This window comes from Triticum aestivum, chromosome 3A (assembly GCF_018294505.1).
Source record: "Triticum aestivum cultivar Chinese Spring chromosome 3A, IWGSC CS RefSeq v2.1, whole genome shotgun sequence".
NCBI classification, from domain to species: Eukaryota; Viridiplantae; Streptophyta; class Magnoliopsida; order Poales; family Poaceae; genus Triticum; species Triticum aestivum.
This window is the reverse complement of record NC_057800.1, coordinates 42,888,300-42,912,804: the sequence shown is the minus strand read 5'-3', so window position 1 is coordinate 42,912,804 and position 24,505 is coordinate 42,888,300. Positions and strand designations below refer to the sequence as shown.

Sequence of the window (24,505 nt, the reverse complement as noted above, 5' to 3'; positions counted from 1 at the left end):
GATGATGTCCCATCTTGTGCATAAAAATAGTTTTTCTTTCTTCATGTGATTATTTTGGGATCTAGCTCTATGCAGCCACTTTTCTAGATTAACTTCAGAAAATGGTGGCAGCAATTGATTGAATGGTTGAAGCAGTGGTCAAATTGGTTCATATGCTTTGAATAAAATTGTGTTCATACATCATGTTATGCACTTTGAATGAAACTGTGTTCAATATACTACGCGTGCAGCTACAGCAAGCTGAAGACGCGGCCCTCCATCAGCAGCAGCGACGAGCGGCAGTCAGCACGAGGTCGGGGTGGAGGGTCATGAGCACCAGCAGGCGCGTCGAGCGGCACCAGGAGGCACCATGGTCACTGTGGGAGCACGCCAAACCCGAAGGCCATCACCAGCCGCTGCTTAGGTGAGCAAATCCATTCTCCTATCAGATTAAGATATCTTTGGGTAGTCAAGGTAAATCTTTTATGCTTGAGGGTACCATAAACAGGCTATTGATTGAATGAAACTTGTGGATGGCTGCTATTGTGTTGTTTGATGTTTGGTTCAGAGGAAAAAATGCATTTATTTATATAAAAGGTACTTAGTAAAATTCTGTCTGATTTAATCATCACTCAGCTTTAGGATTATGTATCTCTGTACGTATAGATTTTCATGTTTACAGAAAAACCTGTATGTTAGAACAAGATGCCACAGTGAATTAATCTACATCAAGATAGCATCATGTTCTCATCAAAAAAAGGAATTAAAGTTTCAGCCATGATTGAGACCTGTTTCAAATGAAGTAATGCTAAAAGGAATAATTAATTGGATATATATGCAGCACACTGTGAGATCAGCGGTCAAGGCCACGTTCACGGCTTCGGGGGACGACCCACAGTCACCAAGGTGGCAGTGTCCGTGTAGGAGAGAGAGAAGATGAGGAAAGAGAGAGAGATGGAAGGAGAGGAGGGACAAAGAGAGGTCAGTGGAGAGGGAGGTGCAGTGCCGTGAGAAGAATACAATGGGGTGCGGTCTTCTGGAGGTGCATCAGGTCCATGCCAAGGGCCTCTCGGGCAGCGATTTCCTCGGTGAGTATTCCACTGCACCCACGCCTTCCGTTGAATCTGGGGAAGAGAATTCATCACCACCACCATGCATGTTCTTGGCTTGGCTTGGGTTCGTCTGCTGATGGAGATAGATTTGATTTTACCTATACTTGCAGGGAAGATAGACTCGTACGTGGTCGTGCAGTCCCGGAACCAGGAGCGCAAGGGCAGCACGGCCGGAGGTCAGTGCTTCCACAGCTCTCTGGTTTTTTATTTCGTTACCCATCTATGTTCAAAGTGACTGAAATGTATGCCTTGGTGTGCACTGTTCAGTTATGCAGGCAATTTCTTGCCATTGGCGCCATTATGGCCATTATTTCCAATGCAAGCGGAATAATATGCGGAAGTATGGAACCATTTATTTCCCCTTCTAATTAAGCATTGCGACGGTGAAACGTTAGCTATTGCTGATTCTAAACTTGGAAATGCTATAAAAGAGAAGCTGGTTAGTTAGGTTCCTTAGTTGCGTTGTTCATGTAGAATTCTTGATGCATTTGAGACGGTGGAAATGAGAGAAGCTGGGAGCGTAGCATTGACCGTGACTGTGATTGCTACAGGTAATATGTTAGGAGTTTCTCATGTTTATTCGCCACTTTTCAGTTTTCTAATTCTTTTTTTGTGCTGTCGGAGAGCTATTGTGTGTCAGACTGTTGTCATTAACATGGGACACGTTTATTATTTATTATGTTTGGGTCTAGAGTTCTATAAACAGATCGGATCGATGGGTGGTCAGATCATCTGGTACAACAGAATCAGTGAGCAATGAACATTCAGTCATGATAAAGTCTGGGCCATAGTAGCCTTGCCACGACATGAGCTGCGATGATGCCAAATTCCTCTTAATCAAAGCACCACTTTGGACTCAATGAACTAGGCACAGTACATCCATGTATTGCAGTCTCTGATGCAAGATGAGCCATAGATTGTAGCCAAGGCATCAACCATGTCTACATTTCCTCTGATACAATTTCACATTTGATTCGATGGTTTTACATCATGGTGCAGGCGTCCTTCACAAATCATTACCATGTTTATCGACAAATTGTTATTTGCGTTATTTCACTAGTAGAAAAAGGGTCAAACGTGAAGCACATTAGTGCCGGTTTGATTTTGGCCCGGTACTAATGATACCATTAGTGCGACTTCGAACGGATTTGCATTAATGTCGGTTCGTGTTGAACCTTTAGTACCGGTTCATGGCACGAACCGGTAATAAAGGGGTGGTGGCAGGCTGGCGTCAGGCCGGGGCCCCACGATCACCTTTAGTACCGGTTCGTGGCACGAACCGGTACTAAAGGTCTAACCTTTAGTACCGGTGCGTGTCATGAACCGGTACTAAAGGGGTATGACCTATAGTACCGGTTTGTGACACAAACCGGCATTATAGGGCAATTTTTAAACTCTACCCCCCCCCCCCTCTCTTCCCGGTGTGTCGCCATTTCAGTTCTGAAAAAATCAAAAGAAAATGATAAAAACTTTAAAAAATAAAATCCTTCAAGAGGTAGTTATATTACTACATCTACTAGTTAGGAAAATTTCAAAACTACAATTTGGACATGTTTTGCAAAAAGTGTAGGGAAAATGTAAAACAGCTATAACTTTTGCATACGATGTCGGAAAAAATGTATAATATATCAAAAAATTCAGCACGAAAATCCACATCCGATGGAGACCGCCTATGGCCTGTTTGAAATTTTTTAGAATCCTCAAATTCTAAAAGGAAAAAAAGATATGGTCAAATTTCAGTTTTTTAAAAAAAAAATTGGTTAAATCTGGTCAAACTACTTATTCAAGAAGTATTAATGTTACTACATAATTATTCAAGAATATTAGTGTTACATTAATGCCGGTTCATGTTGAATTTTGGTCAAATCTGGTCAAACTATGGTCAAACTGTGGTCAAACTATGGTCAAACTTATTCAAGAAATATTAGCGTTACTAAATAATTACTGTTTTTTAGAATAATAGTTTCAAATTTAAACGGTGAAATGTGTGACTTCATGCTCAAGCTAAACTCCTGATGGTTAATAGGATTGACATCTTACTATTGTTAGGAAAACAACAAGTGCAGACTCGGAAACGAAGGAGAATAGAACCCGAAAGTTAAGTGTGCTCGGGCTAGAGTAGTGAGAGCGATGGGTGACCGGTCGGGAAGTTAGATGATTTGGAATGAGTGATCCACATTTGAGCAGTTAAGAGAGGTGATTAGAGACTAAATAATCAAATAATTCAGAAAAATTAAAAATCGAAAAAAATTCAAATTTTTTTTCCAAAATTTTCAAAAAAAAAACCTTCAGTACCGTTACCAACCGGTACTAAAGGTCCCCCATACCAGGGCGCGAGCTCACGCCACGTGGTGGCACTTTAGCGCCGGTTCGTGCCGAACCGGTACTAGGGGTGGGGGGGGCCTTAGTGCCGGTTATGGTACCGGCACTAAAGGCCCTTACGAACCGGCGCTAAAGCTCCGTTTTCTACTAGTGTTTGTCTGAACCGGTAAAAAGCTAGAAATATCTTTCCATTACCATAAATGCATCCTACCTATTTATGTATTGGAGTTTTCTTTAGGCCATTGTACAAAATAGGCGCCAATGCAGTTATAGACAATACACTCGCAATGATGATTCTATCTTCTTTAATATCTACTTGATGATTTTGAAAGTTCAACTAGATATGTTCTGTGCACTGATTTTTGTAGACTGTTTAAATATATACCAGAAGTCAACTTCTAGAGTTCGAAGTTAATTGTATTTGCTCTGTTTTGGCAGCTCTAAGAGATAGACGGAGGTCTCAACTGGCTGGGAAGATTTGACAAGAGATGTGGAGATGGGGCACGAGGAGGGGAGGGTGAATCGGCCTGGAGGCCCCGGTTGTGGCGCAGCGCGACGAGGCAGGCGTGGGACTCGCGGTGGCGGGCGGCCTCGCCCTGGAGCTGGTCATGGCGGGCGGCCTCGGCCTCGTCCACACGGACATCTCCTGGTTGTCGAACCGGTTGAGGTTGCAGCTCTTCTCCGTATCAGTGTCACCGTCGTTTTTTCTTTTGCATGCGTCGCTTCAGCCGGCTTTGCTTTCCATGTCGTCGTGTTCTTCGATTTTCTTGTTCTCACTTCTCTTTATCTTGTTGCTGCAGGGTCATCCAACTTCTTGTTTATCAGGCTACTGTTTGATAAAATGTAAGATATTTCTTGCTCGTCTGCTGTTTGATAAAATGTCTCTGAGCTGAAATGTTTGTTCGTTGCTTCTTTCTCTTCCTGTCCAGGTTTCTTGACGTCCGGACCGGTCATACTTTTGCAAGGTTAGATGTGTTCTTATTGATGCACTTCATTGCTTCTTGCTACATTGCTCTGTTTGCTTTGTTTCATGGCCTACCACTTGTTCTTGTCTGGTGAGATTATGGTGCGCCTTGTCTTTTTCTAATGCCGTCAGCCTTTGTTTCCTTATTAGCCTGTTAAATTATGTATATGTGTTTAGTGTAAGCAAGCTGAGTGGGTTACGCAGGCTACTGTGTAAAATGTGCATGCATAACCGCCTGTAAAGGGGTCCAGTATATCATACAAAGAGCAGCAGCAAATGCTTATTATATTCCATTAAAACAGATTAGAAGATTGTTTAATTTGGGTAATTTTATTAATTGTTTTTTTCCCTCTTAACTGGCCGAACTGGCTTTATCCAAAAAAGAAAACGAGCAGGCTTGATTAGCTTAGAGAAGAGAATTTTTTAAAGCGCTGTGGTTATAGAGTTGTGCTTGGTTTGCTTCTTTTGGTCATTCTTGATATAAGCAATTGGGTAGCATTGCTGTTTACTCATATAAGGAATGGACTGCTGGGAATGAGTTTATTAGAGCCTACTGGAATGCACACCCTCTGTCCCTGTTTTCGTCTCTGTAGCTAAACTTGAGAATTGTACACTTTGGTATATAAAGTTAGTTGCTGAGTTGACATGCAGTTGTGAAAGTTAGAGCACATACATGCTTGATTTTACTTCCTTTAATACAGGGCATTCTATAATTACTAAGAACTGATTTGTTGAAGCGTGCCCCCTATTTTGTCCAGATAACTACTTCAGGTTAGGCGGGAGAAATAAAGAAGGTAACCATAGATATATTGTCTAGCATCACGAGGTTCAGGTTCCTGCTGTTGATCAACCGTTGCTTCGGTCGAGGTGGGTTATGCTTGATTATGTTCTTCTTTGTATTTTTGTTCATGGCCTACATTGGTGTTATCATCTATTCTGTTACAAAAATTTCAATGGCTTAGTTTCATGTCCCTGTATTACTTGAAGTACAACTAAGTACCTTCTGACAGGACAATAATGTATGTATTTACCTATGGTTATTGTTTCCTATAAGAAACATGATCATCTCACCTTGGTTTCCCCTGTATCTGACTTGGGACAGTTTTATGTGAGATTTGTTTTGCATTTTCTGTGTGTGTGGATGCTTAAGCTTAAGCTTTTGTTATTTGGTTCAGTTAGAGATTAAAGAAGACTGAAATTATGGGTTCGCAGCGAGGATTGTTGTGTCCAACCTGCACAAAAATGCCAAGAAGTCCTTCTCAGAGACGTAAGCCACGACACATGTTTCTGCCATGATTTCCTTCGGTTGGATTTCGTGGATTTAGGTGTTGAAAAATTATGGGCTGTGGATGCAGGATTAAGGACATGTACCTGCACTACAACGAGAGATCTGGGCTGCTCCTTTGTGGCTTTCAAACTTGAAATGTTTGTTTGGAAGTTAGTTTAGTTTTTTGTTATGGATTCACAGCTTTTCACATGTACCATCCTCTTAGATCTTTAGATTTCCAAAGAAACTAAATGAAGATATCGTGGTATGGTCTCAATAGTACAACTTAAAGCTTTCCATGCTTTATATTTTCTCTGAAATTTGCTCTTGAAGAATCATGTATCTATGTTAGATCCGATGAGAAAAGGCGGTTTCCAAGCAGAGGATGCGGGAGTGTTGGCCACATTTAATTTTTGACTTGAGTGTTTAAATATTCTCACCATACTTGGCTCCCTCTCGGCCTTTGCACCATTGGCGCAACGAGTCATCTAGTGTAAGGAAAGGATGGAGCTCTCCGTATCGGAGTCAAGCGGTATTGTGGCTTTGTGGGAGTCTGGAGGATAGAGGGAGCGTGCAATGAGTAGCACTAGTATTTGTAGCGACGAATAGAGATTCTTCAGTTTGCCTAACGAAGCAACACCAGCTAGTAGAGTACTTCACTAGAGTTATCGATATTAACTGCAAAAAACTGTCCATATCTATAGCTGGGAAAATGCGGTCGGTCCTCGTTAAGGCCCTGTTTGGTTCATAAGTCTTAAGACTTTTTTTAGTCTCAACTTATAAGTCTCAAGTCCCTAAAAAGTCACTACCTGTTTGGTTCTTGGAACTTATAAGTCCTATAAGACCATATTACAACTATAAGCTCTATAAGATTCTCCTTGAGAGTCTTATTTCATAAGTCCCAAATGTCCACTTTAAGTCCCTATAAGTCCCTCATGTTTGATTTAGATGGGACTTATAGGGACTTTTTAAAGACCCTAACCAATAAGTCCCTAGAAACAAACACTCTCTAAGTTGTGTCACCATCCTGGTTGAGTTGGACAACCAAAGATGCGGATCGACACGTCGTACCCAAGATTCTTGGCACGCTACTGGGATCTGTGAAGTGTAAAGCGTGAGAGGGTGGTGTATCGTTCATGGCCCCTCCCTTTCGGGGTGATTGTCGAGATCGAGTTCACTGAAAGGAAAATTTAGGACAATTTCGAACTATTTACTCCCTCCGTCCTCGTGTTAGATACATCCATTTGAGGAACAAACTTTTTTGGACAGAACAATTTCGAACTATTTACTCCCTCCGTCCTGGTGTTAAATACATCCATTTGAGGGACAAACTTTTTCGGGCAGAGAAAGTATAATTTACCGAGAGGGTGATTGCCAGGATCGAATTCACGGAAAGGATTCCCGCAAAAAAAAGAATTCACGGAAAGGAAATTTCAGGACAATTTCGACCTACTTAATTTACAGGGAGATGAATGATTGTTGAGGACAGTACCAAAAAGGTTTTCGCCCCGCTTTATATATAAAACAACAATCAACAGCACCCGGTACAAACGTACGCCCCCACAACACACACACATACATCCAAGGCAGGATACATAGGCGCCAAGCGCAGCAACAGCATCCCTAACACTACGCGAAGAGGTGAAACCACATATGGCAAACCGTGGGCTCCAAGGCAACGCCTTCAGGAAGGGGACGACACCAGAGCGCCGCCACTGCCCAATCCGAGGATCAGAGTTTTCCTTGGAGCAACACGATGGGCAATGAGAGCCGTGACGACGCCTTCAAGAAGGGAACAAGCTTCGCCGCTGCCGGTCCATCCAAAGATAGAGCAGGTTTTCACCCCGGCCACGATTCACCGCCGCCGAACGCCACAACCCAGCTACCACGCCGCCCACACAGCCATGGCAACCGTGCAGCACCAAGCCACGGGCTCTGCCCATGAGCACCGCGGACCCACCACCAGGGCCGTCGCCCCGGCATCCAAGACCTTGACACCACCTCACTTGAGATCCACCGCTACCCAACCAAAGACACGAGCGAAAAGGAGCCACCTTGCACACCCCTGGGCTGCCCCCAGTGCGGAGACCCAAAGGCCGGCCAAAACTGGCCTTCATCGCCCCGTCTTGCGGCACCGGGCGCGAAACGAGCATGGTCCTGCTGCCGGGCGCGAGACGAGCTCGGTCCTACTGCCGCGCGCGGGACAAGGTTAGTCCTGCTGCCAGGCACGAGACGAGCTCAGTCCTGCTGTCGGGTGCGAGACGAGTGATGGACCGCAGTTGGGGGAGGGCCAACCATCGTCGAAGATAGCGGACGGATGCCCGACGAGAAGGATCAAAGGTTGATACAGGCCGCACACCGACGAGCCGATGTTGGAGATGTCCAGCAGCCGTCGTAAACGACCCAGACCACCGCCATGAGCCACCACCACGCCGTGGCAGTCCAGATCCATGCCGGGAGCCCTAGGGGGAGCCCCGTGCCGCCCTACCGACCCGCACCACTGGATGAGGACAACCCAGTCGCAGCCGCAGCCGGCCACCCCACCATGGCACGCCCCCACTCTAGCCACCTCAAGCACCTAGGGGCCGTCGAAGACAACCGGGCCACGCCACCTCAGCCCGCACCGCCCGCCGGAAAGACTGAGCCAGATCCGGCTGGCATGCTCCGCCACCTCCAACGCTGCCACGGGGCAGAGAGCCGGAGCCGCCGATGGTCACCGCCCAGTAGAGGCTCAACCGGGCCTCCACCCACCTCCCGCGCCGCAGGCCGACCTCCAGGCCGCAAATCGGGCAGATATGGCCAAAGGCCGACCCACGCGCCGCCGCCACAGGAAATGGCCCCCACAGCCGCCGCACTTCGTCGGAGCCTCACCGCGATGCCGCACAACGGACCACCGTCGTCGTACCGCCCGACCCCACGGTAGCCAGGCGCTCCCGCCCAGGGAGCAGTCCCGCGCCTGCCCCGAGCCCGAGCGAGAGGGAACAGGACCCCGCCGCCACCCACGCCGGCTGGGCTTTGCTTAGCGGCGCCTCGGGGCGGCGGCGGAGGAGGGAGGGCCGGAAGGAGGAGCGAGGAGGCGGGGTGCTAGGGTTCGCCCGTGGGGACGACGCGGGGGGATAGAGCTGTGTCTTGAGGACAATACAAGAGTGGCATCAGTTCCAGTGGTGTCCAACCTATTTACATCCCTTCTGTATGGTCCATTCCACTAGACTGTAAATTTCACTCTGGCTCCTAACTAACAGTAAACTCATGACCAGAGATAATCTAGAGAAACGTCACGTGGGCAAGCCTTTACATTGTGTGTTCTTCTCTGAACCCGAACCAGAGGCAACAGACCAGCTGTTTTTCAAATGTGTGGTTGCTAGGAAAATTTGGCAAGCAGTTGCAAATATACGTTGATAAACCGTTAGGTGTAGATTTTATTTCTTTTGCTACACATAGTGGACTCCAAATGATAATCATGTTGCTTCCAATTTCTTTTGTGCTTGCATCCTTTGGCGCATTGGGAAAACTAGAAGTGAGCACATCTTTAATAATGCTATATATGGTCTGATGGCAAGCATATATGATTATATGGTGGATGATCACAGTTACTGTCAAAAAATGGAAAAATATGTTCAAGGAAAACAGAAAACAGTTTTCATTGGTTTTCTTTTATGTCCAACACATGTTAAATTATTTTCAGTACACATCAACATTTTTCGTATACATCAGAAAACAGTTTTCATATACACGTTAAACATTTTTTAAATACATGATTAACATTTTTTGAAAAACTTTTTCTATGTCTATTTTTTTCATACACATTATACATTTTAATAGACGTTTAACATTTTTTCAATACAAGATTAAAGAAAATGAATACATGATTAACATTTTTCTTAAAACTTTTTTCATAAACATCGTACATTTTTAGTACACGTTTAACATTTTTTCAATACAAGATTAAAAAAATGGATATATGGTCAACATTTTTCCCATTTACATTTAATATTTTTCAAATGTCTGATTTAACATTTTTCAGATACAATATTTTTTTTGAGTCTAAACATGCTTACTTTATTCACTCAATAATCATAGGGATACAATCGATGTCTGGCGGGTTTAAAAGCCACAGGTGGCGCCCGGACCCAAGACCAAAAGCATGCTTAGCAAGGTTATGTGCCTCGACATTTGTTTCTCTCCCTTCAAAGATGAAGGAACACTGCTGAAAAACGGTAACAGTCTCATTAATCTCCTTAACTATAGTAGCATACGATCCTCCTGTTCCATCCTGGATATCTCGAACAACGCCTTGGCAATCGGAAGCGATCACCACATTATCCAAATAGAGATCAGCAGCCAGCGCTAGTGCCTCACGGCATGCCACCGCTTCCAGAGTTGCTGGATCAGTCAGACCACAAAATTTCATGCAAGAGGCTCCCAGAAACGTACCTTCTGAATTTCTGCACACCGCTCTGACAGTTCTGTCGTTAAGATCTCTGGATACCGCACCATCAACTCTTATCTTTGCTACCCCAGGAGCCGGGGGGATCCACCGTGTACTTCTTCTAGTTGGTGTTGCTGCTGCTTGTCGTGGCGGCTGATATGGTTTGCACTCCTTCAGCTCACGGAGGTACTTCATAATGAAGCTATGTGTCGCCAAGCTACCCATGAGAATATCTTCAGATACAATATTTAAAAAATATTGATGCGACCAGGTACTCCATTTTTAGTTTTTCGGTGTGTTCACTAGGTCTGTATAAACACCTCGCGGGCGAGCCCACTCGCGAGTTAGCTTCAGCGAGAGACCGATCTAAGTCACCCGAAGCGAGGTATAGACGCGCCCGCTATTGTCTAACTTATTGCAAGATGTAGCTCCGGGTCACCTCTTGCCTGGTACTGTAGCTGCCACACTAGTTTTTTTTTGTGCTTTCCTTATCGGTTTTCTTTTGTTTTTCTCAGTTTTTCTATGAATTTCTTTTTCCCTTAGGTTTTTTGGTTTCTTTCTATAATTTTCACCAATTTTCTTTGTATTTTCCTTTTTACTTTCTTTAAACTTTTTCAATACATGTCTCCATTTTTCTGCACACATTGTAAACATTAGGAACATTTTTTGGTACACGTTTACCATTTTTCAAATACTTGATTAACTTTTTTTTAAATATACACTTTGATGTCTATTACTTTTCATACATGTTCTACATTTTTAGTGTATATATAAAACATATGTTTATACATGTTTAATATTTTTAAAATACATGAAGAATAATTCTTACAAGTAATTGTTTTGAATATATATTTTAATTTGTGTTGGAAAAAATCAACTAAATATTATAATATTTTTTAATGATACCAAAATTTTAAAAAACTATGCAAACATTATTTACATTGTATAAATATTTTTATGAAATGTTATGAACATATTATTGAAGGTCATGAACATTTGTTTAAAGGCAACATACATTTGGTGTTTTCTGATTTTTTTTATTTTTGTTCTTTCCTTTGTTTTTTATTTTCGCTTCTTCTTTCTTTTTCCTTTTTTAATTTTTTTCTTTTCTCTTTGTTTTTTTCTTTCTTGTTTTAATTATTTTCCTTTCTTTTTCTCCTTTCCTTTTCATTTCATGTACATCTTTCAAGGTCGTGAACAATTTTTGGAATTGTGAACATTTTCTCACTCATGAATATTTATTGGAATTCATGAACATTGTTTTTATACCATGAAGATTTTTTACAAATTCACGAACATTGTTAAATCCTAACCTTTTCCAATTCGTGAGATTTATTTACAAATTCGTAAATATTTTTACAAATTGTGAAAAATTGAATCAACGAGCATTTTTAAAAAATCATGATAAATTTTTTTTACTTCACGAATATATTTTTAAAATCTTGAAATTTTTGAATATGTGAACATTTTTTCAAAATCATTAACTTTTTAATCCTCAAATATTTTATGATTTCCGAATATTCTTCGAAATCATGAAACATTTTTTGAATTCACTAACATTTTATGATTTATCAAGTATTTTCTAGAAATTTGCGTTTAAAAAATTAAAATGTGTTTGGTATCCTTAATTATTTCAAAGAAAAAACAAAAACAAAAAAGGAGAAACAAAAGGCAAAAAAACGAAGTGAGAAAAACAGGGTACGTCCCACCCAGCACATGGGCCACCCAAAAGGGTGCCGAGGGGGGGCGGGGCGGGAATGTGTGTTTCACTTGTGTACAGCGCGAAATAGGAAGTCCCCTAAAATGCCTCGTCCTCCACTTTCTTTTGACCAGCAAATTTGTTTCCAACTCGCTAGCAATGACAACCACTAACCCCTTCCTTACCTTTCCAAAGAAAGGCTCTCTGAATCTTGTCAATCTAAACACCCATGGAGGGGGTCATTGACATCAAGGGAAAAGTCAGAATGGCCAACAACACGACTTAGACTAGGATTAAATGACTACTTTGGTACAGAAAACCAGTACACCATGGCCCAAATCTATCTCTTAATTTATCAATAAGCATTAAAAAATCTCTCGTCCCCTCAAAAAAATTTGAAAATTCTCTCTCTTTTTTGGAAAAAGACAGTTGAAACCCTCGGCCTCAGCATCAAAAGATGCACACGGCCATACTGAAAATTCTCTTTGCCAGTTTGACAGTTCAGCAAACTTCCGAATTCACCAATCAGATCCTCCTCACAAAAGATTGGGGAAATAGAGCATTTTTACATTGGTTGCACTTCAAACCCGAAGAACAACAAAATCGCTGTTGCTGAGAGATTTATGAGGTCAAATCCAGAGTCTGATGCAACATTTTGTAGCAACCGAAATCATAGGCTTAACATACTTTCTCTGTCAGTGACCACCACACTGCACCCATCAGTAGAGCCCTTCCTGGAAGAAAAGGACATGCCCTAGTTCATTTGAGGAAGGTGACTCTAGGAAACCCAGAGTATTTAATGTTCCTTTGATCTTGATGTAGTATTTTCTCCATTTTTCTCTTTTGAAATATTTATTTGGTACCATCTGGGTTCAGTCTCTATTTTCTTTCCATCTTTCCACTGTTTAACACTTCAATTTTGTAGTTTTTTTGGGTATTGGTGCATACATATGATTTGTGTTTTACTTTTGGGGATTTAGTCATGAGTTTATCACAGTCTGCTGCAGAGCCACAAGTAAGAAAGGAGGTAACAGTAAAACTGAAAGAGGTGCAAGCAACGCACGACAGTCTCCTGAATCTCACAAGTCCGATTTATAAGGTAAGGAAAGCTTGCCCACTCCTTAAAAACAGCTAAAGTATCCACCGTCAGCCAATTCATCATCATCAATGTTTCCTATTTTTAAAATCTTGAATTTTTGAATATGTGAACAATTTTTCAAAATCATGAACATTTTTTAATCCTCGAATATTTTATGATTTCCGAATATTCTTCGAAATCATGAAACATTTTTTGAATTCACTAACATTTTATGATTTCTCAATTGTTTTCTAAAAATTTGCATTTAAAAAATTGGAACTTGTTTGAAATCCTGAATTATTTTAAAGAAAAAACAAAAACATAAAAGGAGAAACAAAAGGCAAAAAGACGAAATAAGAAAAACAGGAGGCGTCCTGCCCAGCACATGGGCCGCCCAAAAGGGTAACGAGGGGGGGGGGGGGGGGGGGGGGGGGGTTGGAGGGGCAGGAGTGCGTGTTTCACATGTATACCGCGCGAAATAGGAAGTCCCCTAAAATTCCTCGTCCTCCACTTTCTTTGGGCCAGCAAATTTGTTTCCAACTCACTTGGCAATGACCACCACTAACCGCTTTGTTACCTTTCCAAAGAAAGGTTCCCCGAATCTTGTCAATCTAAACACCCATGGAGGGGGTCATGTGACATCAAGGGAAAAGTCAGAATGGCCAACAACACGACTTGGACTAGGATTAAACGACTACTTTGGTACAGAAAACCAGTACACCATGGCCCAAAACTATCTCTAAATTTATCAAGACAGTTGAAACCCCGGCCTATGCATCAAAAGATGCACACGGCCACACTGAAAATTCTCTTTGCCAGTTTGACAGTTCAGCAAACTTCCAAATTCCCCAATCAGATCCGATTGGGGAAATAGAGCATTTTCACATCGGTTGCACTTCAAACCCGAAGAACAACAAAAATCTACAGAAGAAGCTTAGCAGTAGCAACATCATTGTGTTTGGCTGCTAGAAAGACGATACATCATCTACGTATATGAACGATCGCTGCAGGATTGGAGTGTTTATTTGTGAAAGGATATAAAATCCCACACTCCTCGTCATTTCAAAAAGCTTGCATAAAGAGTCCATGATGATTATGAAAAGCATGGGCGAGAGGGCATCACCCTACCTAAGCATGGGCAAAACTGTGACGTAAAATGCCAATTAGAAGGAGCTATTTAGCCAAGTCTTGTGTTAGAAACTACTGTGAACTGGAGATGATTCATCTGGAGCTCACCGGCACTGAACATGGAAATGCAATGGAAGGCTTGCCAATTGTGTTAGAAACTACTGTGAACTGGAGATGATTCATCTGGAGCAAACTGAAATTCAATGCATTTCCTTTCTAAAACCAGTTTTGTAGCCGTTTGCATACCATCTTCATGCGCAAACACCAAAAGACCCGGCCAACATTCAATATTCAAACCGATCCTGATGCGCTCACTAGTCTACAGGTGGCGCCACAACACATGCATTAAACTTACTTGGACAGTGATTAACCTAACCGACGATATCGTCGACCATATATTACACTAAGATAAGAGGCTTTAAGCGCTGGAAGAAGCCGAGCCCTAAACATCTCCCAACAAGGCACCGTCAGATCACCCACGCTTACGCCTTCCCCTTCTTTCCCTGCAACATTGTTTTCAGCTTAGCTAGGTCAGTAAGCAGCAGCAGAATCATCTCTTCAGCTTGCGCTGGACTGACTGGCTGACAAAAAGGATTGCGTGGACATACCGAGCCCAGAAAGTCGTCCATAAGGGACTGCCGTCGCTTCTTGGATGAGGCCGCTGGAGCCGTCTCACCAGCTCGCTTTGTAGGTGTCATCTTCTGCTTTGTTGGCGTCTTATTCTGCATGACAAAGTAATGATCGCCAAGATTAGTAATGTCATAAGAAGAACAAAATCAAGACCAGTGATGTCCAACAATAAGAAACTGCTACCTTCTTGGATGGATTCGCTGGGGCCGTCTCGCCATCTGGAACCCTTGATGCAGCTTGCTTTGTTGGCGTCGTCTTCTGCTTTGTCGGCGTCGTCTTCTGCTTTGTCGGCGTCATCTTCTGCTTCGTTGGTGTCATCTTCTGCATGACAAAGGAATGATCACCAAGATTAGTGATGCTGTAAGAAGAACAAAATCAAGACCAGGATGTTCAACAATAAGAAACTACCTTAGCAAGCCTCTTCTCTTTCCGTGCCTGCCTCTCTCGCTCATCGTATTCTTGATTCTCTTTCTCAACTAGACGGACAAGCGTGTCACACCGCCTAGCCAGCTCTTGTGCACTTCTCGCCTTCACAAACCAATCGAATCGGAACAAGGGTGACTTGCGGAAGGCAGATCTAAGTTCATCCCACTTCCCGTAACCAAGCTTGTGTGCCATGCATAGCTGAAACATAACAGGTTGTTGTTATGATCATGTCACAAACTTGAAGCAGTATGCATAAGAAGGGAGAGGGCATACCATAAAACGGTCACATTCCTCGTTGTAGAACTTCCCTTTGTTTGTGCCATACTGAACTTTCAGCTCTAACCATGGGTTCTTATAGCGGTCCAACTTCTTCCCAATGGCTGTCATAATCTCATCCTTGCGAGTTATCCTTGCCTCACCCCTTTCGATGTTTTTGATAATTCTCTCATAATCTGATTAGACAGGGACAGACACACAGATTAGTCAGGGTGAACATTCATTTACAGTTGACCACTCACGCAAGCAAAACAGTCGGTTGTTGTTGAGGCAAGTTGCCTGATGAGGATTTACATAATGACCCTATATTTCATGATGTCTGATGAACTGACTCAATTGCTTACCACTCAGTTCCGTGTATCTCTCCTTGAAAACTTCAGCATATCGTTGAACCTCTTCTTCTGTTTTCCCTTCCATTTCAGAGGATATACCCTTTATGTCATTACGACCATATTTCTCACATGCACGAATAAATGTGTTGAAGTCTCTCTTAGTCCATGTTGCAAAACCCTAAATTTTGTATCATAGTAAACAAGAATGTCAGGAGAGTTAAAAAGATGATTGATGTTTCTTTCATATTGCATATAATCCTACCGCTTCCAATAACCGCTGCTTCTCCTCCAGCTCCTCTGCAGTAAAAGGCTCCACCTGATCTGAGTGTTGCAGAAGAATAATATCATTAGCATGGTGTAGTTAGATGCTGTAATGCACTTAGAGAAGCAAGAGTTAGCAGTACCAGTACCTTCATCTTCACCGTCAATGGTATCTTTTTTCTGGTTGGTTTGCTGCATTGTAAAGATATTATAAAGTTGGGCAACAATTACCAATGACAACTGGGAAACAATGGACTGGGTAGTGGGGCAAGCACAAAAGAAGCAAAAAAACGTTTAAGCTGTTCCTCAACATATATCTAGGTGAGAAATTACCACGAGGTGTCGGACTTCCTTTTCATACAACTCATTCAGTCTTTGACTGTTGAAGAACTGGAAATCATGCCTAACATAAACACATAAGCAGTGAGCAGGCAATACCAAGCAACAAGCAGGATTGATTTTTCTTTTAAGAAAATCAAAATAGATAGTAACACTGAAAGAACTTACAAAGTTGGCATTTTTGGAATCCGTAGTTCCTTGGGTTTAGCTGGTGCTGCTTGGCGAAGTGCTTGCTTGAAGTATTCAGACTCATTGTAACTACAACAAGTCAAAGTTAGGTAAATACAAGTAAACAGTACATAATGCAACACCCCAAATATGAGTGGCATACTTCCTTATCCTTTCTCTCCTAGGTAGCTCGACCACCAAATTCTCAGCAACAATTTTCTTAAAATCAGCCTCGTTTTCCTCCTTTAAGCAATCAAAAAGCAGAGTCAGTTGGTGCTTGACAAGACATTTAACTAAATTTCAAGTGCATGATCAAGTGAGCAGATCATTACCTTATCACCATCAAAATCATACAATTCAGCAGCTGCAGAGAAAAAAACGATTTGAGAAATATTAGTTAGGGGTGCATACTATCACCCATGTTACATTTAGAGAGAGAGAGAGGTGCATACTGTCATCCATTTTAAACTTAATGGCATCCTCTGTGAATTTTTTCATCTTTGCATCCAGCGCTGCTTTTGTCTCTTCTCCTTTAGCTATAATTCTGTCAACATCCTCATCTGTTATTGTGCTATCCTTGGAACTGAACACCATTTCCGCACCATATCTAACCATTTGCAATAAGTCATCCTTATTGACAGCTGCATAGAAAACAATAAGGTCAAACTATTACATATCCTACTTACAACAACAACATCTTCCAAAAGATAGCAATAACAGGCAGCAAAAACTCACTTTTCTGCCCTGACAATCGTCCTTGTTGAATAACCAAAGCATCCAATGCGAGCTTCTTGTATGCTCTCTCAATCACTTTTTCCTCAATGGTATACTGCAATTTAGTTTCATTGTTAGACACATACCTGCCAAAAGCAATATTTTGATATTCTCAACATAACTTAACAAACCTCGGTGCAAAATCGGAAAACTTGAACTTCTTTCTTTTGACCTATCCTATGCGCACGGTCTTGAGCTTGAAGATCAGCTTGTGGATTCCTGCAGATACATTAGAACCATAAAAAACATCAGATTCAACTTATAGATGTATAGTTTGCAGTCTAAAAAACCAGCTTACCAATCACTATCATAAAGAATCACAACATCAGCAGTGGCAAGGTTGATACCAAGTCCACCAGCCCTGGTTGAAAGCAAGAAAACAAACTTCTCACTTCCTGGTTTGTTAAATGCATCAATGGATGCATCACGATCTTGTCCACCTGTACTTCCATCTATTCGGCAAAACTGATACCCTCTGTATATAAGATAATCTTCCAAGATATCCAAAAGCCTGGTCATCTGCAGATAGTGATATGTCAAACAAAGCAAGGTACTTTGGGGGGAATCAATGAACTGTAACAAGGTGCATGTGTTTAGTAACTCACGTGTGACCATGATTTCCTAATATGCGATATTTAAATCTGTATGGTAAATGATAAATGATCACCTGTGAGAAAATAAGCACTCTGGAGTCACGGTCCTTTAATTTGGGCAGCAATTTATCTAAGAGCACCATTTTCCCTACAGTATATATCACAAGAGTTGTTATTAAGCAACCAAAGCAGGATTATAGAATTGCAACAACAAAATGGTCAGCATGAAAAACATACCTGCAGTCTCAATAAGATGGTCACCAGTTGTGTAAGGTGGGCCCGGTTCTGCCCCTTGGAATAAATATGGATGGTTGCAGCACTTCCGTAACTGCATGGCTATGTTAAGCAATCTTTTACGTTCACCACCAGCATTAATAACCTCCAAATCTTTCTGAAGCAGACCTCGATAGTAATGCTTTTGCATCTGAGACATCCCAACTTTAAGGATAATTTCTTTCTTTGGAGGTAAACCCTTTTCAACATCAGATTTAAGCCTCCGGAGAAGAAATGGGCGAAGAACCTTCAAAAAAATTACAAACATGAATTATAATGCTAATTCAAACATACTGGCACTCATTGAGCATGAGTGTTACATCCCTACCTTATGAAGCTGCTGAACAACCTCCTGTTGATCATTTTCACCAGTAATTTGGAACCACTCATCAAAGGTGTCTGCAGAACTAAATATCTCAGGCAGCAAGAAATTGAGTAGAGACCAAAGCTCATGGAGATTGTTCTGCAATACATTACATCGGTAAGTGATGAAACTGAAAATAAGATTGACGAATATAAAACAATATATTCAGTGGTTGCAATGCATGCTGTACATATATAATAAGAAGAAATAGCACTGCCAAAGGCAACCTACCTGGAGTGGAGTGCCTGTGATGAGTAGACGATAGTTAGTGCTAAAAAGCCTCATCGTCTTAGACAGAAGAGAGTTCTCATTTTTTATCCGATGAGCTTCATCAATAATAATGTAGCGCCAGCTGAAACGCTTCAATGAATTTTTTTCTTTGATTGCCATTTCAAAACTGGTCACACACACATCAAATTTTCCTGGCTGTAGCAATTTCTCCCTTATATGATTCTGATCAAACAGTAATAAAGTATAGTTAACATGCCAGCTGAAGTAACAATTATAGTTGAAAAGCAGGGATGTAAGACCAACCCTCTCTTCTGGATTTCCCAAGAATTTCACAGCACGCAAAATGGGACAAAAACGAGCAATTTCGTTCATCCAGTTACCAAGAGTAGACTTTGGCGCAACAACCATGTGAGGACCAGTTATTCCTCTGAATTCATGCAGATAGCCCATCAGTGAAATAGTTTGAAGAGTTTTCCCAAGACCCTGAGTAAATAAATGGCAAGACAAGGATAAGGTTAGTAACTTGCATTGAACATTACCACCATACTGAATGAATAAAATACTGAAAAGGTTTTAGCAACTAGCCTATTGTGTGGTTAACACATCAAATATACCATCTCATCAGCCAATATTCCATTAATGCCGTTTTCATACAGCCGTATGAGCCAATTAAGCCCAGCTAGTTGGTAATCTCGCATTTGTCCATTTATGCCTGCAAAGCAAACATAATAAGTGCGCAACCATTTGGTAGTTAACATATGCTAGACAAAATTGAAGATGTCATCCTATTAGAAAGGACTTTGGTGCCATTAGCTGATTTTAACAAGAACAGGGTCAGGTAGGGTCCGCATGTTTTTGACGATATGAAATAATTGGTGGAAATAAAACAAAAGATCCATCCATTATAAATAGTTCACATTTAGTTAGAAATCAAAATACAATAATGATTAAGTTTCATGTAACTAGAAGTCTAGAACTACAGATAATTTGGTCAACCTATCACAAAAAAAATATGTTCTTTTTACAAAACGGAAGTCTTTAGCCTACATTCACTCACAATATTTTAAACAAAATCATGTTCGAATCAACAGGCTAAGTTGCTAACCAACCCAGCCACTTGTAACACATGCTCATTTGTGCCTGTTAAAGTGAATACAGAGATTGCTACAAGTCAAAAAAACATGTTCTTATATGGATGCACAGCCCCAAGGGGAACTGAAGGGGGGTCTTCTATCCCCTAACTTCACCACATGAACCAAAACTTTAAAGTTCTAGTTGGCATGGTACATGAAGGTCTCTTAAAAGTGTAACTTCATGATGTTTAGTCTAAGTACAAGGAGTTCCACTCAAATAGATGCACTACTGATTTATAATTTATTTAGCAATCAAATATATGTTTGCTTGGTTTGGAAAACAATGTTGCTGATAATCAACTACAGAACAAAGTTGGTTCATTGCCATAATAAACTGTTCAGTTATGTGTTTTTTGAATGTATGTCATATTTCATTGTCATTTTGATCTTATGGAAAGAAATCCATGTAGCTAGCAAGAAAAGAGTAGCATATGTCGGCTTAAGTTGGTTATTAAGGTGAAGTGAAGTGTAATATAAATCAGCTATCAATGGTCAACAAGGAAAGGCTCACATGATGGCTGCACAAGCAAGTGTGTTCCGACTGAACTAGCAAGTGCATCTTCCTCCTCTTGGAGGTACTCTTCATCGTCCTCCTCTACTGCCCTCCTCTTTGACGCAGGGCGTCCCCTACAGTGTGACCCACATTAGCAACAAATAGAACAAAGGGACACAGGAATCTAGAAGTAAATGGGCTACACTCGCAGACCAGAATACAGAATAACAGGAGCGCCCACAACATTAAGCTAAAAGCTATTGCTAATTTACTATAACATAAAATAAACTGCCACAATTAACAGGCGTACTTAGAATCCAAAATAATCGCACAGCTAGAAATACAAATAAAAAGTAAATGGATTTCCTCACAAGAAGTGCACTCCTGGAAATTCCATACTATTAACCAGAAAAGGAGACAAGATTTTAGGTCGCCTTATCGTTCTGCAATATGATTGAAGATGGACTTTGACCCTGTACCACATGTGCATCTGCACTGCAGTCACTGTACAGTGACACGCTGCTGTTGCAACAACACCAGTGCAGTAGAGCTACATGCTGCTGCTGCTGCAGTGGTGGAGCTCAATGGGCAGAGGGACCGCAAGCTGCTGTTAGCAACCCTATGACTTAATGATAGTTATTAGGGAAGACAGGAAATGAGGATGGACAGAACCATATGTTTGGGGAGTGCAAATAGAAGTAGTGCTATGAGAGCAATTTTTTTCAATTTTCATTGATGTTTCAAATTAGATCGGTGCACATGTGGCTGCAATTTCTATTGGTCATCCAAGATGGGTGTTCATAGTAAAGTACTATATAGTGGCACTAACATAACCAAGGCTTTTAAAAAAGAACATAACCAAGAATCACCTTCCACGTGGCTTCTTCTCTTTAGTCTGGCTTCCTTCTGCAAAGTGGGCAAATATTTCTGTCTGCTGCAGTAGGTACTTCAATCGCCCTTTCCCTTTCTTGTTCTGTGATCAAACCAATGATGAGAATGCAGTACACACCAAAGAATGCGTATCAAATGCGCACATGATGCAAATCAATTGCAGAAGGGCATTTATATTCAGGGGGTGTCACAAAAGGAGAAACACACCATGTCAGCATCAATTGCAGCATTCTGGGTCTGTAATATCTCTCGGATCTTCTGCTTCTTCAGTTTCTGAAGTTGTTTGAGCCTGGCTCGTTCTTGCTTCCCTACCTCTGGAATTCCAGCAGGGTCTTCGGCCTGCAACGGAAACAGTTAGGCAGGCGCAAATAATGCGGATTTTACCAAAGCAAGTGAACTGATTAAGCTCAAGCACCATTGCAGCCACCTCTGCCATGCTTCTTGCTTTGCACAAGAATACAAAGACTGCAAGCATCCAGACAACTACTGCATTGCATTGTAAGGCATGGAAAGGGCCGCTTTTTTCAAAACAGTAGCTTCATTTCAGTCCAGATCTAAGGTATATTCAAACCTGGTAATGTCTCGAAATCATTATTACTACTGCTGCTGCTATATATTGTTAAAATTATGGTTTTATTTTATTTTTATTTTTATTTTTATTTGTACTAATATGCGGAAATGCTTGCAGATTATTGTTGCAGCCGGGACGGGATGCAGATAACTATGAACCAAACTAGTTATCAATGGACCCAAACCCTCTAAATCGAGCACCAAAACCCTCTAAATCTAGCCCCCACGCTCACCTCGTCGGCGTCGTCGGACTCCGGCTCCTCCTCCCCGCCGTCCTCCTCCTCCTCGTCGGCGCCCGCGCCGGTGGTGACGGCCTCGATCTCCTCCTCGTCGACCTCCTCCTCCGCGTCGCCCCCTCCCGCCTCCTCGCCGGATCCGGAGCCGCCGGCGTCGGACTGGTCCTGCTGCTCCTCGCCGGAGGAGGAGGACTCCTCCTCCTCCTCCTCCACGACGCGGCGCCTCGCCGGCCTCGCCATCGGGGCTGGGGCGGGGGCTGGGGTTAGGGTTTCTGGGCTGGGGGCGATGGGGATTCGAGGTGCCGGGCGATTTGGGGGGAGAAAGGGTGGGAGCAGAGGAGTGGTGTTCGCTTTTATTTATGTGGCGCCTGGAAATGGAAGCCCGTTCCCGCCGAATAGGCGGGACGCGTTTGAGGCTTCCCGCCTCTTTCTTTTGGGTTTGGGTTTGGGCCCGCCCGGCCGAGTAGAGATGGCTGGGCTCGGTAAAAAGACAGTTTTTTTACGTGTTTATCTGGAGAACGTTCCTTCGTTGGGGATGGATTGTCGGTGAACGCCCTACTTGCGATGCCGAAGTGACTAAAAATGCGGTGCGTATTTTAGGGGGAAATGATTTACACAGGCCTTTTCAATTTTGTGAACATTTTTAGAATTTGTGAACATTTTCCAAATCCATGAACATTTTTAAAATCTGTAAACAAAATCATGAACACTTTTGAATCCACAAACAATTTTTGGAATCGCGAACGTTTTTTCTCAATCTGTGAAAACAGTTTTTCAAATATGTGTACATTTTTTGAATTTGTCAACTTATTCAAATTCATGAACATTTTTTTAAAGTGTGATCATTTTTTCAGATTCATGAATCTTTTAGATTTTGTAAAATTCATAAAATATTCTAAACACATTTAGTTTTTTGATGTTGTGGAAAGAATTAATAGAAAACAAAACCCCACAAATCAAACATACGCTTTCTGTACAAGTGCTTGATCCAAAGTATTGGGCTAGCCTACCAACGCCCGCGCACATGAGCAAATCGCTCCCTTAACGGTCGCAGCATGGCACTATACCAACTCCCCTCGCAAATGGGGCCCTGTGCGGCGGCCGCACACACTATGCCCGAGCCTTGATAGCGGTCTCAGTCGTCGGACTATTGCATGGGCTCGGGCGAGGGCACCGATGCTGGCCTCAGCCATGGCCGCCGCCTCCTCCTCATGTCGTCGAGCTGCTCGGGCTGCACGACCGGTGGAGGCAGCTGACGGCTTAACCCAAATGAGCTCTTCCGCACGGTTTTGGCTTTTTTCTTTCTTGCAACAAACATTGCTTAGTTTTTCGCTTACGTGCAATTTTTCATGATAGAAAGACAATCCTGATTATCGGAGAAAAAGGCAAAATTACTGCTGCAAAATGCTTTCAAAAACAGCTTTCTTGAAGCATCATTTTTTCACCATGAGCTTTACGAATGTTTTTATCATATAAACAAACTCAATACCGATGTGAAACACTCAACATTGTTTATCACACACAAAAATTTTAATTTGTTTCCTATTTTCCCCTTGATTACCTATTCATCTGGTGCATGAAATCCATGTTATCTACTATGGTGGAAAGGTGAGGCAATGGCTCCAGGGGTGTCGTCGATGTGGAAGGTGGTGGGCGCGAAAAGAGGGCATCTGTGTGTGAGAACAGGGATCGACTCTGAAGAAAATTAGATTGAGCTTGGAGGGGCGCCCCTATGTATTGCAATAAGCGAGACGGTGGGAACCCTCACCGAAGGGTGGCGCCAATTGGGCCCGCCCAGCTGCACGGAAAAAGTAGCCTCATTTTTGTTTTTTTTTCTGTTTCGTGTTCTGCTTTTTTTACCTTTGTTTACACTTCGTAATATTCTAAATACATATATTTAAAAAATTACTCTACATAAAAACATTTGCAAACTGTTGACAAGCATTCAAAAAATATTAAATGTGTATAGAGAAAATGATAATCACGTATACGAAAAATGTATATAAAAATGTGTATGAAACAATTTGATCGTGTATTTAAAAAATGTTAATAAAGCATTTGAACTTTTTTGAACAAATGTTAATCACGCATTTGGAGAATGTTAAATGTGTATAGGAAAAATGGTGACCATGTATTAAAAAATAATGAAAAATTTTGATCATGTATATAGAAATGTTAATCAAGCATTTGAAAAAAATTGGAAAAGTATTTGAAAAATGTTAAGCAAGCATTTAAAAAATCCTACATGTGTATAGAAGACGAAAAATGATGGCATTTTTTTTATCATGTATATAAAAATGTTAATCAAGCATTTGAAAAAAAAAATTCACAAGTGTTTGAAAAATGTTAAGCAAGCATTTGAAAAATGTTAAATGTGTTTAGAAAAATGTTGATCATGCATTAAAAAATGTGAGATTATGTATAAAAATGTTAATCAAGTATTTGAAAAATGTTTAATATGCATATAAAAAATGTTGACCATTTATTAGAAAAATGTTAATCTTGTATTTGAAAAATGTTATGAAGCATTTGAAAAA

At 41.7% G+C, this 24,505-nt stretch overlaps 1 protein-coding gene across 1 annotated transcript; it reads right to left on the bottom strand.

The window, feature by feature from the left end:
- Nucleotides 1–14,162: 14,162 nt before the first annotated feature.
- Nucleotides 14,163–22,304, bottom strand: LOC123060112 (probable chromatin-remodeling complex ATPase chain). Its single transcript, XM_044482679.1, has 26 exons — nt 21,966–22,304; nt 21,370–21,501; nt 21,141–21,244; nt 20,290–20,405; nt 19,260–19,357; nt 18,949–19,128; nt 18,646–18,867; nt 18,379–18,513; nt 18,015–18,297; nt 17,852–17,925; nt 17,483–17,703; nt 17,316–17,403; nt 17,146–17,239; nt 16,863–17,051; nt 16,743–16,774; nt 16,574–16,653; nt 16,411–16,500; nt 16,237–16,306; nt 16,053–16,095; nt 15,905–15,963; nt 15,655–15,820; nt 15,308–15,486; nt 15,017–15,232; nt 14,792–14,929; nt 14,587–14,700; nt 14,163–14,481 (listed from the first exon to the last, which is right to left on the bottom strand). Exons 1-26 carry the CDS (start codon nt 22,206–22,208, stop codon nt 14,461–14,463), a joined length of 3,387 nt encoding a protein of 1,128 aa, XP_044338614.1. The 5' UTR covers nt 22,209–22,304; the 3' UTR covers nt 14,163–14,460.
- Between the last annotated feature and the right edge of the window lie 2,201 nt (nt 22,305–24,505).